Genomic DNA, 16,526 nt, shown 5'->3' with positions numbered 1-16,526 from the left:
CATCACTTTTGTTACTAGCTGACCTAGTACACAGCACTTCCTGTTAAACCCTCTAGACTCGTGACTCATAAGAATGAATAATTTCATTGATGCCTAGTAACTTTTCACCCCTTCTCCCCAAAATTATATGGAAAACAAACTTTTCTCACAGGGTAACACAATTACACAGAACAGAAGACAAAAAAATCACTGCTCTCAACTTATGTGAAAAGAATAAAACCACAAGAAATAACAGGAAAGTTTTGCTCTTTCCTGCTGACAACCTGAAGTCCAATGCAATCGCTGTATGTGAAATACTGGTTTTTATACAGGAGAAAAATGACCACTGTGTAGCACTATTTTGTTTGGTCTTGGTGCAAAACATTACTTCCCAACATCTTGAACAAATTATAGAAAATAAAATGTCAACATGCTAAAGGTGTGAGAGGATCCGTATAAATCTTCCTTTTTATTTGTTTACTAAGATCTTAGGTCAGCTCTTGCTAACATTTGCCAAACATACTTCTGAGATGACTTTAGGGAGAAGGAATTGGATTCCTGAATAATTTATTTCATCTTTAAAAGAAAAGAAATTAGTACATCCTTCCTACTTCTGATTGGGATGTTGCCCTTCTACTACTTCACATTTTCCCCATGCTAATGTATTTTTTTTCCTACTTAATGGTGTTTTTTTCCTAGTTTTGTTACATTCTGCACAAGAGAAATATTTCTTCATAGCATATCAACTAATAGCTCAAAATATTTTAAAAGTGAATTCAAACAAAATTCAACAGCTATTTCATTACATATCTTTTGTGCTCTATTGAAAAAAAATAAAATCCTTTCTTTCCCGCAGGTAAATGGATTACTTTTTTCCACCCCCACGTCCCAACACGTAGGAATTATCGTGCCAACATCAGTAATATTTTAGGAAAGAATGCATCAAGCTTAAAATGATGATGTAAAAATATTGTTTAAGCAGCACTTCTTTTTTTCCTAGCAGAGCTATTACTGTTTTTATTTAATTGCTATATCACCCTTAGAATTAAATAATTGAATGCCCAATCCCAATTAATCCTTTTTAGAACTTCATTTTTTGAAATTCTTCCAGTATGCAAAGTCAATTGTCAATTCAATCCCACCTCAACTTCAAATACGTTCTCAGAACACTAGTAGTTGGTTGGAACATGTCTTATTCTTTACTATTACTTATGTCTAGATATTTTTGTAGAACAGATACTTGCTGATCAGAAAGTCTTACACTAATTAGCAGCGTTGAGGGAAAAAGCTGTTAAAACTTATTTCAAGTTAGCTCAGCACCTTAAGCTGCCAATGAAAAAAGGAGAGCAAGATTGATTCTTCATGATAATTCAAAAACTTCAGTGGGAGTTTCAGTAGGGGAAAAAATCCTAAGTAGCACCATAATACATTTATACAGCTAGTCAAAAGCAAATGGAAAGAGCACACAAGCAGATGAAGGGAATAAACGAAATTGAGATGTATCTTTTCATAAATTACCATAACTTTTCCTGTAAAGCTTACAGAACTTCCATTTGAAGGACAGTTATTTCTATTTTCTCCTGCTTCCAATAAGAGCAGGAAGGGAAGGAAAATTTCTCACAGGATAACAAAAATAAAAATACAACCCAAGATTTCTATGAACATCTTTAGGCAAAGACACCATCTGCAGCTGAGAAGAAAAATCAGTCTTAACTGTAAAATACAGCATCCCTTTACTTAGGTAAATATACAGTTCAATAATATTTAGAACTAGAAAACTCTCTACTTGAGATCTACAAGACACCCTTCAATTTAAAATCCACTAATTTTAACACGGTGAAATGCTAATGCCTTAAAAGTTCCTGTAAAATTGATGCAGTGATTTTATCATTTTAGCATTTCCTAGTAAGAACAGATCTGGCCTCTTATAGTACAGCATTTGAAGAAAGGTGGTACAGAAGTAGATCAAGTAAAAACTAACAAATCTTACTAGGGTCAGCAAGCTGCAGAATTAAAATTTATGACAACCATATCCCACATAGGACAATATACTATCTACAGTCAGTATTTAGTTGCATATTGTATTATCAAGTTCACCCGATCCATATTTAGATACCCCTATATTTTGCCACAAATCACACCCCAACCCCCAACAGAAGAGCCACACATTTGTCAGTCTTGGACCTTAGTATATCAAAATATGCCTACGATGTAAATACCAGCTAAGATCACCATTTCACGTTTGTCTTGCACACTTACAAGAGAGATATCCAAAAGAAAACTCACTGCATGCAAGTCTTGAGTTCTTATTTTACAAGTGGTTTAAAGAAAACTGTATTTCTTTCCTTCTGCCGACTTAGAGTTCTATAAACCCACTATTAACATCTTAAATGCTCTTTGTTTGTTCTGATGTCCTATAAAACCTGCAAGTTTCAGGCAGATAATCACAATCAAAATTATAGATGAAAATAGTCTCTTGCTCTGTCTATAGAAAAATATATAAATGCACACAAAAGGATGATTTGAAGTAGGGTGTTTTTTTGTAAGTAGAACTGCTAGCACTTGAAACTCCAGTGTTCTAGCACCGAAAACAAGATTTTACAGTAGTTCAATTTTCAGAGGAGTTATGACAATGAAAAACCAACAAAACAGCTCTAAACCCTTCGCTAATACAATCTGCTTTGCCCTGGCAGAATAAACAGGCTAGAAAACTAACCTTAAGAATTTTTTGTTTATAAACAGATACAAGGAAGAAAATCAGTACTCTTTATTTTAAAGCCTTTCATAAAGCTTTGCAGAATATTTTTCCATTAGTATGGCATCATAGATGCGTTGTGACTCCTAACAAACACAATACCACAAAAATGCAGATACTACCATTCATCACTACACCATGGTTTTCCAGAAATTTGCCAACAATCTGCAATAATACCTTGATGAACCTCTGACTAGCATTGGCAGAGTGGAAAGTATAGCATATAAATAGTAAGTATAGCATGTAAATATGCCAACTCTTTCCTTTCTTTCTCACAAAGTGAGGAAACAAACAATACTCCACACCTGAGAAAGACAGCCCACACAACACCATCTGACTTCACATTGTAGACAGTTAAATATGCCAGGCCAATTCCCTGGGTATGATCAGTGGTACAAATACTTGGCAAAATCATTGAGTTCTCATTAAACGTCTACAAGTAAAAAAAAGTTTTGGCAGAGTAATTCCCAACCCCTGAGCAAGACGCGTATAGGAAGAACGCTAAAGGAAGCAGGAAGCTAGTTGCACAGTGCTCCGGGGTCACTGCTCTTCCATTACAACCAGCTTTTGAGGAACTGAAATATTAGTATGCTTTTCATTTGTTACCTATGGTAGTCTTTCATTGTTATGGATTATTACCAGTAATCAGAAAGCACTAGCATGTTGAGTGCTAGCAGGAAAATCTAAACAAGGTAAGACAGCTACATAGAGTTATAGAAAAGTCATGGGGCCATCGTGATACAGCAAACAGAGTCAACTCCATGATCAAAACACTCAATCCTTTATTTCTTTGAAAAATAAACTTAAAAAATACTGTACTGAGTTGATTCTAGGTCAACTCAGTTTTCAGGAAAACTCACTCCCCTCAAAGCTATTACTTTGAACTGAGAAACTGTGGTAGGTGCTCAACTTTTTGAATCACTTTGACAGAATTGTAATGCTATTGACACTATGATTCCTCTTCCATCTGAGTCACGTGAAAGATTCAAAAATAATTAATAACACTTACAGGATCTAGAAACATTGATGTACGCGGCAGGTTACAAAAAGAGAATAAAGGAGTTTTCTGTTAGAGTCTAGGTATTGAAAAATATCCAGCCTTTGAAAAAGTAAACTTGTTCCCCACACCCAATGAAGAATGGTATATATTTTATATAAAAGCATGCCTGAATTTCAATTTTACATTTGTCTTGAATATTTGCAAAAATTTGCATCCACCATGTCTAAGAATGGCATGCAGCTTTTTCAGAACATACTTAAAAAAATATTTCCAAAAGAGAACAAATTATATACTTACAGCATGGGGTGTTTGGTTTGTTCACAAGCTGTGGGAATGCAAAAATAGTTGACACTTCTAGCTCATGGTTTTGATTGTGTTCCTCTTCTCCAGTCTGGTCAGCCCAAACTACTGATTTTTGCCTTTGAATCAGTTGCTCAACCTCCTCATATTCTGTCTCAATTAAAACATTTGACAACCCAGCTTCTTTCAAAATCAGATATTGCTTGCGAAGAACTGGAAGCAAAGTATTTAGTACTCTATAAAACAACAAGAGGCAAGACAAATGTGAATAAATCCAACTCATCTGATCTTTACTAGCACTGCTTCCACTATTAGTAATACAAGTGTTTTCACTGTGCTCCCCTGCCCCCAGGTTCTGCTGTGTAGTTTACTTTTGGGGCATACTGTAACACTAAGAGGAGATATTCCTGACTAGGTAGACCAATTTTTCTCTTCAGCAAAATCCTGTATTTCACTCTAAGCATTTACTAAGTATAGTTTTCCATCAGTGTCCAAGATCTTCAGTTTCTTCCTCATAGTGTTTAAGATACCTCAAACAATACAAAAACAGTCAGTACATCTTCATGGAGTTCTAGTTCTGACTTCATAAATTCAGTATCAGATAAATGAATAATATCAACCGAATAACAGAGTTTAAACCAAGCGTATCTTAACTGAGTGTGCAAAAAACCTTATTGCAAGTCCAGTCAAAATAAATTTAGACACTTGGATCTTTATTTAAGGAACACAATACATTAAGATCCATGCACAACTGCAGACCAAATTAAACTGGCAAAAGTTTAGGAATTCTAATCTGAGCACGGGAATTTGTTAACTGTGGACTCCGTTACAAGACTAAACTGTAGGTTCAAACTCTAGCCAAGGGGATGTCTATGTACAAAAAAAACAAAGAAGCAACTTAGTGATTACAAACAACATGGGGTTATCAAAGTTTTGTTTTCAATTTTGCAGGTTTGTGTATTTGTTTTTGTAATGTTTATGGTAACAGCCTTTTGTCCCAACTATGACTAAAAGCTGGTTGTTTCATTTTGTAATGATTGTTATAAATTTAATATATGTATTTACTCAGCATATGTGATTGTTTCCCATTCCTTAACTTGCACCCTGGAAGGCAGGCTCAGGTAGTTTGAAGAGACTGATAGAAACAGAGCTGATGTTTACCTGCCAATTTGTTTTTTTCAGTCTTACTACCTATACACCAGTTTAATAGTAAACATTTCAATATAAGTAAAAGTAATTAATGTCTATAATGCAGAGAATTAAAATGAATAAAAACAAAAAAAAGGAATACTTTTCAACACAGAAGTGGAAAATAAGACACCCTGGCCTATTAACAATTTGTAAAAACTACGCAGAGAAAGAAATGAAGTAGAAATACTAAGTGAAGAAGAAGAGCTATAGCTTCTGTTAAACAAGAGTGGACAGAACGCAAGATTTATCAAGTCATTGTTTTCTGTATCTTTCTATAAAAAAAATACTATGCTAACCCAAAGAGAAGTTTGAGAAAAAGTCTGCTTCTAACAAACTAAATTCTTGAGATACATATTCAAAGGTTACAAATGTCAAACTACAAGTTTTACCAGGACTGCTGTGAAACCATACTTACTTTTCTGTCTGTTTATAATGCTGATCTTGAAGGGACACTAGTGATATCATGTGCTCAATTTGTGCTTTCAAGTCCTTAGCTTCTAGGTTTAAATGGCAACACTGAAGATCTTTACATAGTTCCTTAGGAAATTAGCAAGAAATAAACAATAAACAACTAGATATCAAATTGAAAGTGAGAAACTCAAATTTTACCTACAAATAATCATATTGAAGTTCCTATATTGAAAAGTAATGATAGATCAATATTATTATTTATTTTTATGGTATCAAGTACAAATTGTTTGATTTTTATTTACATATATCAGTATTGCTTTGAAGGTTTCCTTTGACAAATCAATGGGCGTACTGTAATTACCTTTAAGAATCCAACAGGCATATATGTTTATTTATGTGTGCATTGACAAAGACAGGCTTGCCTCTTTTCCTGTGTACTTGCTGCATATCCATATTTCAGTGATGTTGCCTGGAACAAGTCTTTACTGTATTCAGTTAGCTTTCTGAGATGCCAGTATCTTGTCTGAAATACCTTACAAGTTCACTTCTTTTAAGGTACCGACATATTTTAGTGTTTCCAAATTAATTACAGGCATTAATGTGTATATATATATGCTCCATTATATGACTCAAAGTGTTCATTGCACACCACCATTTGAGCCAATGTACTTGACAACTGAAACCAAAATGTAGGGAGGAACAACCCCTGCCTTTCTTTGCCTCTTCTCTTTCTTCCTGCACATACTTACAACCCTTCCCTTCTACCAACTCTGGTGCTCATGTGAGGCTGCACCAAACTGACTCTCTACTTACTAAAACCTGGCAGAACGTAACACAGCTTCGCACTTTTCTCCCTTCCCACCTAGCACCCTAAAAAAAAAAAAAAAAAAAAAAAACACACAACCTTTTCTGGCCAGACTAAAAATTAGGTTGTCACATGCTTAGACAGCATCAGGAGCTAAGAATAGAACTGCAGGGCCAGAAGCAAAATCAACTTCGTAGCAGCTGTCTGAAACACTCTGCCATATCATACCTATTTACCTTTAACATGCATTTTTGTAGGTAATCGTACACTTTGATGAACAAGGAACGTTTGTATGAACAACAAAGTACTTTTAGTACAGAAGAACCAAACCAGTTAACACTAGAACTTGAAACCATCGTGTAAGAATTAGTTAAAGTCACAGAATTAGTCACAGAATTACAGCACCATCTAGGTTGGAAGATACCTCCAAGATCATCTAGTCCAACCTCTTACCTAACACTAACAAGTCCTCCACTAAACCATATCACTAAGGACTACATCTAAACGTCTTTTAAAGACCTCCAGGGATGGTGACTCAACCACTTCCCTGGGCAGCCTGTTCCAGTGCTTAACAACCCTTTCGGCAAAGAAGTTCTTCCTAATATCCAACCCCTGGCGCAACTTTAGCCCATTCCCCCTCGTCCTGTCACCAGGCACGTGGGAGAACAGACCAACCCCCACCTCGCTACAGCCTTCTTTAAGGTACCTATAGAGAGTGATGAGGTCTCCCCTGAGCCTCTTCTCCAAACTGAACAACCCCAGCTCCCTCAGCCGCTCCTCGTAAGACTTGTTCTCCAGACCCCTCACCAGCTTCGTTGCCCTTCTCTGGACTCTCTCGAGCACCTCGATGTGCACCTCTTATAGTGAGGGGCCCAAAACTGAACACAGTACTCGAGGTGCGGCCTCACCAGAGCCGAGTACAGGGGGACAATCACTTCCCTAGTCCTGCTGGCCACACTGTTTCTTATGCAAGCCAGGAAGCTGTTGGCCTTCTTGGCCACCTGAGCACACTGCTGCCTCATATTCAGACGACTATCAACCAATACTCCCAGGTCCTTCTCGGCCAGGCAGCTTTCTAACCACTCATCTCCTGGCCTGTAGCGCTGCTTGGGGTTGTTGCGCCCCAGGTGCAGGACCCGGCACTTGGCCTTGTTGATCCTCATACAGCTGGCCTCAGCCCATCGGTCCAGCCTATCCAGATCCTCCTGCAGAGCCTTTCTACCCTTGAGCAGATCAACATACACACCTAACTTGGTATCATCTGCAAACTTACTGAGGGTGCACTCAATGCCCTCATCCAGATCATTGATAAAGATATTAACGAGGACTGGCCCCAGTACTGAGCCCTGGGGGACTCCACTAGTGACCGGCCTCCAACTGGATTTAACTCCATTCACCACGACTCTTTGGGCCCAGCTATCCAGCCAGTTTTTAACGCAACAAAGCATACGCCAATCCAAGCCATGAGCAGCCAGTTTCTTGAGGAGAATGCTGTGGGAAACGGTCTCAAAAGCCTTACTGAAGTCAAGGCAGACCACATCCACAGCCTTTCCCTCATCCACTAAGCGCATCACTTTGTCATGGAAAAAGATCAGGTTCGTTAAGCAGGACCTGCCTTTCATAAACCCATGCTGACTGGGCCTGAGCACCTGGTTGCCCTGCAAGTGCTGTGTGATGACATTCAAGATAATCTGCTCCATGAGCTTCCTTGGCACTGAGGTCAAAGTCATAAATGTGATGGAGAGAGAAGAAAAGTTCAAAAAATTATTAGCTCAAGTCAGATGTTCACTACAACGCATGTGATCTGCTCTTAAAGTGAAGGCATTTTACCTTCGGAATGCTCCCATCTTGACCCAGGAAGCGCATTTCGTTTTCAACTCGATGCAGCCAATTGGAATTTTCCTCAAAGCGTTCAATCTCCTCCTGTTTCTTCTTCTGCATGTGTGCGCAGTACGTTCTAAGCCTTGCAAGCCTATGATCCCGCTTACAAGTGGCCTAAAAATGAATAAAAACGATGTTTATGGCAGCAGCTTTCAAATGATCTTCTGTAACATCTCTATACATAAAAACCATTTCCATACATTCATACTTAACGGTCCATAAACGTGTTACATATTTGGCCTGTTTAGTACAAGTGAAGTAGCACATTCTCCTTATGGGCTTTAATTAATTATGTTTAAAAGTTTCCACACTTTTTTCCTCCCTGAAAACCCTGAGAATATAGAGTACAGTTATTTGATTATTCCTTTCAAGAGTAATACATGGTTTTTCATCAATACCTGTTCTAGGCCATATTTATCTCAAACCGGAGAGACTGGAAAAACTGCACATGCACATAAACACAATTCTAGAAACAAGATAATCTAATAATTTTTAGTAACTCAAGCATCAATATGATGAAGGAATTTTATCTGCTTTGTTTTCCTAATGCAATATGATCTAAAAGAAGCCCACCAAAAGATAAAATATTTGGCAAATGGAAAACCCTCTATCTTTGAGCATCTGAATTGTTCTGATGCTTCTCTGAAACCTGCCAACAGAAAGGTACAAGAACAGGAAAAGCAGTCTGGATATGAATTAAGTCCTAAATACAACAGAGGAGAATCATTCTAATTTCTGAGGACAGCTTTAATTTCTGGTATACTTTCTAAATTAGGTCACTTTAACTCAGCTAGTCATAGAGAACAACCACCTCAGGTAGCGTTCAGAGTTCAACTGTAACTAAACTTCAGTTAAAAATGCATTTAAAGTAAATTTGCTACACTGAATGAAAATGAATATACAAAAGCCAATTAGTTTTTTAAAAAAAACTATATAAACTATGTATCTGCAACCATACGTTTCCAAAATTAAGTCTGTAAGCGCTAACTTCGTTGACCAGAATAAATCTACTTATTTACAATAGTAGGTCAAACTGGTTCCATCGTAGGTGTCAGAAAAGTATGAACATAACTTCCTAATGTTGCACAAAACATCAATTAATCTGATGTCCTTCTGAACATACTGTAGAAAACAGCAAAAATCCATGGGGAGATGCAGAATGCATTTCCTAAGCTAACTTTTCGAAATGCTTGCTTCAACAGCTGGTGTGCCAACAACAGAACCAGCATGGCAAAGATACCTGAACTATGTGTGAACACCAGGACCAAGACTAGACTCTGGCCAGAATTTCATTTAGAAGATAAGACAGTCTAAAGAAAAAAAACAAAGACAACAGAGGACCCAAACAAGATGAAGTCACTTAGTAAGGGGTCAGCTCCTTTAGGGAAGGTACCAGGAAGAAGAGTTAAGTGCCAGGCTAAAGTTGCCAATGACCACTGGACAGTTCCCTCTGTCCAGCAAGGCCAGCAGAAAGCTTTCAGGACCAGTCAAACAGAGAAATCCAAATGCATTGTTTTGCATACTTGTCTTCAGCTTTTACGTGGTGCAGGAGAGGTATTATGACTGAAGGTGGTATTGACAGTATCCCACCATTTGATGAACCCTTCCAATAGGTTCTCGTCAATAAAGGACATGTTATATTACTCTGCTGAAATAGAAAAAATGGTTAAGCATATTAGCTGTATCTGAGCCAGAGCACAGCCTCTAAAACACATTCTCCTGGCCCAGACACTTGGCTCTTACTCAGTTTTACAATTGCCTAACTCACACGAGAGAAGAAATTTTCTCTCCCAGACTGAAGAATTGGGACATATTCAACAAGTAGTTTTAGGTTCAGCATGCACAACTGCAACGAGCAGAAAAATGGAAATCAGGACAGACTGACTGCTTTCCAGGAATACGTTCCTGTTCATGACAGTTAAAATCACGATAGCGTCAGAAGTGATTTTAAATCTATTCTTTTTTAAAGCCTCTCACGGTAGCAGTTTTTGCCATGCCTTATTGCAAGACCAATGCAGAAAGTATCAAGATAAACTAAGTCAAAACTAAGTAAAAAGCTGCTTAAACTCAGTCAAGTAGTTAAAACACAGAGGCACAGCTTTATATGTTTACGTACTAAGAGGGATTGCATATTCTGCTACTGGTACAAAGGTTTTCTGGACAACACTACCATACACCTAGCAGGGAACAGAAAGACAACAGACACAGGAAGAGGCAACAGAGTGGAGGAACAGGAATTAGACAGGAATACGTAAACAGTGTTTTGAATACTCAGTGCCCAAGTTCCAAAAAAGCTGAAACTAGGTGCAGTTATGTGCGAAATGGAACAGTCATCCATTATTGGCACAGGATTGGACTTCACAATGCAAGTTGTAACCAACTTTTTGTATCAAAAAGCATTTGGAAGAACAGAGACGAAGGTAACCTGAACTCATACATTATTTTTTCCTTCTTTCTAAAATTATCATTTAAAATATTCAAATTGATGTTTTCAAGTGTAAGAAAGAAAACATTTGCTTTGTGTTGATTTGCCTATCATTATTATAGATTTGCCTATCATTATTATATCTAGTTACTGAGCACAAACCATTCAGTGTAAACTTCAGAATGCTTTAGAAGTAAAATTTGTCCTTTACAAATTAGTATTTGAGAAATACCCCTGTAGCCTCAGTGTATTTTAGAAAGAAAGCCCAGAGACATTTAGGAAAACAGCAAATGTGTAAAAATGCATGGAAGAACAGAAGCATTATAGTGCACAAGGGAAACATGAGCAGTCACTCTGATAATCAAGTGACTGGATTCCAAATTAAAATCCAATTTGTTCCAACCAAAGTAGTCTCAAAAGGACATCAAGTTTTACCATTACAGCGACTTACTCTTGTTAATAATTTATGCATTGTACAGTGACACTTGACTCTTAGTAAATCACATCTATAAGCTAACCCATGGCAAAACCAACAACATTTCAGTGTAGCACGCTAGCATTCAGCACTAGTTTAATCAGCTCATAAGAAACATTTGTATTTAAGTGTGAAGGCATAACCCTCCTAACGAATATATAACTGTGCTGCATTGTAAGCAGCACTTAATGCAGCACAGACAAAAAACATTTTATGCCACAGAAACTCTGGAAGTAGAGTTCTAGAACACATTAGTCACTTGAAATATCTTCATTAATGACAAGCAAAAAATGTGACATTTTCACTTTGACATTTTATCTAAGGACCAAATTCCATGTGAATCACCAAGAAAAAAAAATAATCATATGGCAAACCATCATTTTCAGCCAAATGCAGACTGTTACTATGACTAAGCAAAATCAGCCCCACCCTCAAATTCATACCTACATAAAACATACGTTCCACATTGTAGCAGAAAAATTAAGATACTGTATATACCTTCATCTTCGAGAAATACATGAGCATTCAATGCTTTAAAACAGCAATAGTTAATACTTAGTTCCAAATTCTTTTCAAGGCAATGAAACATGATTTTGGTTCACATGCCCTCAAGCAGACAGCCAAAAATCTTCATGGTGACTACTGAAAACACCAACAATAAGGACCTGCCTTGTTTAGCACGAGGTTTACGTTTTTCCTTATGGAAAGGATCAGTCACGACAAAATCTATTTCTTAACTTCATAACAGCTTCTGTGGCTATACCATCCACACATTAACACACTGGTTTTCGACACAAGCATGATGAGTCTCCCAAGTCAGGTACCAAGTAGCTATGACAAATCTAAATAAGGCTAAGTTGAAAAGAGTTTTCACAATTAACAGTGAAAAGCACATCAACATTTTTTGTGTGGTATGGAGGGGAAAAAAGTATACCTGACACGAATACACTTTCTGTATTAATGTTCAAAATGTTTTCCAAGTGATTACCCACGTGTCCCATTTCAACAGTATAGAGAAGCACTAAGTTATATAAATACTTCAGCAAAATTCATATATTAGTATAGCAAAACCAAAGATGCAAACAACTCACCTTTTCTACTCTTTCTTCAGAGCACATTAGTTGGATTTGTTCATGACATTGTTTCTGGTAATGTGTTTTCAGTGTGTTTACTTTCAGTTGCATTTCCAGCTTTAGGTATTCTTTTCTGATTTCTTCACGGTTTGCAAACACATTTTTAAGGATTTCTTGGTATCTGTTAGATAAATAAATATCACAATGAAGAATATCCAATTAGCTGCTTAGACTTTTTTTTTTTTAAAGACCATCCTCTACATTGGATGTAAAGTTGCAAGTCCTAGCTAATAAAATATAAAGAAAATAAAGAACACAAATCAAAGTTTGTTATAGCACTAAAGAGGTTCAGTGCTTCAGTAAGTGTTTCATATACTCAAGCTAGAACCGTGCTGTGAAACATATAAGGGGGTCACTAAAAAATAAACCTTATTTATGAAGACAACACTGGGATTCAAAACAAAGACTTCTCCAACCTCTTCACACAAGTATTAGCTCTACCTCCAAAGGATACAAAAAAAGCTGCGTTCTCTACTTTGTATAGTGATTTATTAAACAGATTAGACTACGGTTGCCATAGACACCTAAGATCTCCTTCAAAAAAACCACCCTACTCTCAAAAAAAACCACACAGGATCTTCATTTGCTCAGTTTTTGCCAAGTTCCATTGTACAATTTTAATCACAAAAGGACAACAAAATTCAGAACACGCATCATATTTTAACATTTACTAGGCTAATAGGGGGAAAAGTTAAAGATGGTAGTTAGATATTCCAAGGAGACTGATGTTTAAGAAATCATTACCATATTGTAATGTTAGTTTCAGCAGTGGTACTTTTTTGCTTTACTCCTGAATACTGAAAGTGCAGTCCAGAATAGTCCAAAAAGATACCGTATGCCTCAGAAATGACACTAAGAATTCTTACCTAAGAAGGCACCACTTAACATACATATGTTCTCAAGATGTGCAAACTTTGAGATTGTTATGCAGCATTTAGTATGAAATACCATAAAATACTGTACAAATACCATAAAACAGCACAGACTCAAGTAGAAAGCAAGTTGAAGATACATTCTTGCCATATACTTAACTTCTTGCCAATGTGTTTCTGAAGTAGCAATTTATTTCCTAATAAAATGTCTGAATAACCCCAGGTGTTTTATTCTGGTATTTTATTGCTTGCATTTTAAAAAAATCATTATTCTCTATCGTTTCAGAAAACTAATAGTTTTGCCCCAAAGTGTCCAGAGAATGCTACTGTATTGGCATAAAAAAGATCTGTACCAACACACACTTTAAAATTCACTGCATGTATGTGTATTTCTTTAAGGACTAAAATATTCTTGGTGCAGAGAATTACAGAGTTCTTACCCTACAATTTTACTATCTATACAAGCATTCACCCTGTGAGTGAATCCTTGCACAAGTGGCTGGAGAATTTTTTCCCTCTCTAGTATCCATAGAAACATGGTTGCTCCCATCTGCTTGGGAAACACAGTAATTGAGAAGTGATGGTAAATCCTCTATTTCCATCACAGTAAAACCCTAGGCATAATTTAAGAGAGGCCGCAGAATAGGCTCTCAATCCATACTCTGTCATTGTTAAGAACTGTTACCAGTAAATAAACTCCTTGTGTCCCAGATAAAGTACCAAGTACAGAAGCCTTTGCAAAACTCCTGCCTTGAGCTGGATTCACTTTCTCAATAATCATAATTTTCATGAAGTCACCTTTCCCCTTCTTCACCTAAAAGTGACAGAATGATCCTGTAAGAACATCCAGGGTATGAGTACATCTCTGGACTACCTAGTTTCAGAGAGATCACGGGCCTGTAGGTGGCAGCTCCAAAGCCAGTGTGCATTGCCTACCTCAACAGGCTCAAGACTTGGAGGTCTGGCAGACAACAAATCTCCAAGCTTTACTCAGGGGGAGCAGGAAAGACATCTGGGTTTGGAGAAGCAACTAATCAGTGAACCTTGTCCAGATCACACTGGAAGCAGAAGTCATAGAAAGACATACCGAAACACTAAGCTGCAGTAAGTCTTTCTACTCTGTGCCAAACAGAGGGGAGAAAGTAGAATACTATCAAAACCTGTAAGTCAATGTGGGGTAATCAATTGATCATTCACACTCTGAGTAGGATAAGCATGAAAAGATCCTTATGAGGAAAAAAGCGTACAATCCACTTTATTGCAATTTCTTGCATGTGTCTCTATGATTTTTGTAATTTTTGGAATATCCACTCAGCAACATATCTTGGCATGGAATATATCCAGAACATTCAAGAAACATTGTAGAGACCTTGCCCGTAACTATTTCTCATCTCACATAGGATGAAATAAAGGACAAATCACCAGAAATTAAATTAACCTTAAAGACTTACACTATACAAAAATATGCAGAAAACCTGTCAGAAGTATCAACCTGACTTTGAAACTTAGTTCTTTTGAGAATGCAGTTTACAGAACCTGAATGAGACATTTGACACCTTGGAGCGCGTGTAGTACTAACCTCAGTTAGAAAGCCTTTTGCCCAGAAGGGAACTGCTGGGAAACCAAATCTCCTGACACACAGAAGAAAACTGACTTCAGTTTCTTCCTGCCCTGCCCCAAATTGATACAATATCAATACTTGACAAAACGCTATCTTAATTATTTTAGAATTTTGTTTGGCTTAACAATAAGATCCTCATCATACAGTTTTACTGCTTACTATGCTTTAATAAAATTTTTCAATTTAAGGATATGCAAAGGATATGGAATTTAAGGATATGCAAATCGCCCACAGATACAGACAAGATTCACCCTTAATATTTTTGATACCAAAACTTTCCCAAACACTAAATTTTCTCTAGTAGGACACAATCATGTGCATGCGCAAACATATGTGCACACATACACAATTCAGTTTTAATTAGTTCTCTTTTAGAAAGATAGTACTTCCAGATGAGGGTCCTTCCAAAAATGCAAGAAAAACAGCAGAAATTAGATCTGAGCTCAAGATAACTTAAAATCATTTCATAGTAATATTGATAAGTATTGACTCAAAATAGGGTAAGACTTAAAACAAACATTTATTCTACAAATAGTTTTATAAATCATGCCAACTCCAGTTTTAAAGTGATCTTAATGTGATCAGTTTACCTTTTTATTTCCTCTTGCTGATGGTTTGAAAGTACTGCACCATCATAATTTTCAAGAACACTTGCTTTCTTTTCTTCATATGCTCTCAGTTTCTCTTTCAACATTATGATCTTAAACAAAAAAGGTACCTTTTAGTTAGAATTTTTGATTTTTTTTAAACCATCTTTCTACACATTTGTCTTGAAATACTTCATAAATAGCATTAAGTTTTATTCTTTTTGAAAAACAGAACATCCTTTACTTCAAAAGCCTAAACAGGAACATTAGGACAATACTTACCTTATATGTTTAAAACCATGACAATTCTTTTTTTTTTTATTTTTAATTCCAATTCATAATAATTAGTATTTCAACCTTTTAAGAATAAATTTTGACATACCTCTTTCTTCTGTTCATTGCAAATTTTAACATATTGGCTTATGTGGCTGTCAAAACTAACAATGTTGCTCTTCAACTGAGAAAGAAAGGAAAAAATTAGAATTTATGAAGGTGCCTTCGTGCTTCCCTGTAAAATAAATACACTATGTTTAAATACTACATAATTATATTTGTACTATACTATGAGAAAAGGGATGAAAACATTCCTGACTTGCTCAAGAGAACTATGAGCCTCTTAGCTTTTGCAGTAATTGGCTGCATACCCGTGGCAGCAATTTTCCTCAGAACAGCAGTAATAATTACATTTACAGATGCAAGTGCATTTTGCATTTATTTAGACTAGTTTTACTATTTGATAAATGCCTTGTGGATTTTATTATACAAGTTATCTTTACATTATCATGCAACAAAATGTAGAAGAGATGAAATAAATGGAAACTGCAATCAAGACTATATTATGTAAAGGAAATTCAGGTGTTACAATACAAGGAATTATGAAAAAAGTCAAAATAGTCTGAGTACTATACTGAGAAGACAGGATGCTGCAGCAGTTTTTCATTTATCAATACTATCTCATTGAGCTTCTTAGCTCCAGCTGAATTCTAGTTGTGGTAAAAACTGGACTGGCTCTTGTACAACTGCTAGCACATCTTGCATGTGCTTTACAGTTCTCCAAGAACATAATAGTAAGATACTGAAATTGGCTGTGA

General features: G+C 36.5%; 1 protein-coding gene across 1 annotated transcript in view; it reads right to left on the bottom strand.

Annotated features, from left to right (window-relative positions):
- KIF18A (kinesin family member 18A) overlaps positions 1-16,526 on the bottom strand; it is a 43,965-nt gene that overhangs the window by 13,357 nt on the left and 14,082 nt on the right. Inside the window, exons 8-13 of the mRNA XM_035550343.2 lie at positions 15,818-15,892; positions 15,439-15,548; positions 12,314-12,476; positions 8,272-8,436; positions 5,641-5,762; positions 4,032-4,270 (exon numbers count right to left, since the gene is read on the bottom strand). Of these exons, the coding sequence (XP_035406236.1) occupies positions 4,032-4,270; positions 5,641-5,762; positions 8,272-8,436; positions 12,314-12,476; positions 15,439-15,548; positions 15,818-15,892 (874 nt within the window). The remainder of the gene's footprint in view (positions 1-4,031; positions 4,271-5,640; positions 5,763-8,271; positions 8,437-12,313; positions 12,477-15,438; positions 15,549-15,817; positions 15,893-16,526) is intronic.

The sequence above is a fragment of the Cygnus atratus genome, chromosome 5 (assembly GCF_013377495.2).
Source record: "Cygnus atratus isolate AKBS03 ecotype Queensland, Australia chromosome 5, CAtr_DNAZoo_HiC_assembly, whole genome shotgun sequence".
Classification (NCBI taxonomy): Eukaryota; Metazoa; Chordata; class Aves; order Anseriformes; family Anatidae; genus Cygnus; species Cygnus atratus.
Note: the sequence above shows the minus strand (reverse complement) of the source record. Positions and strands in the feature narration are given on the sequence as shown.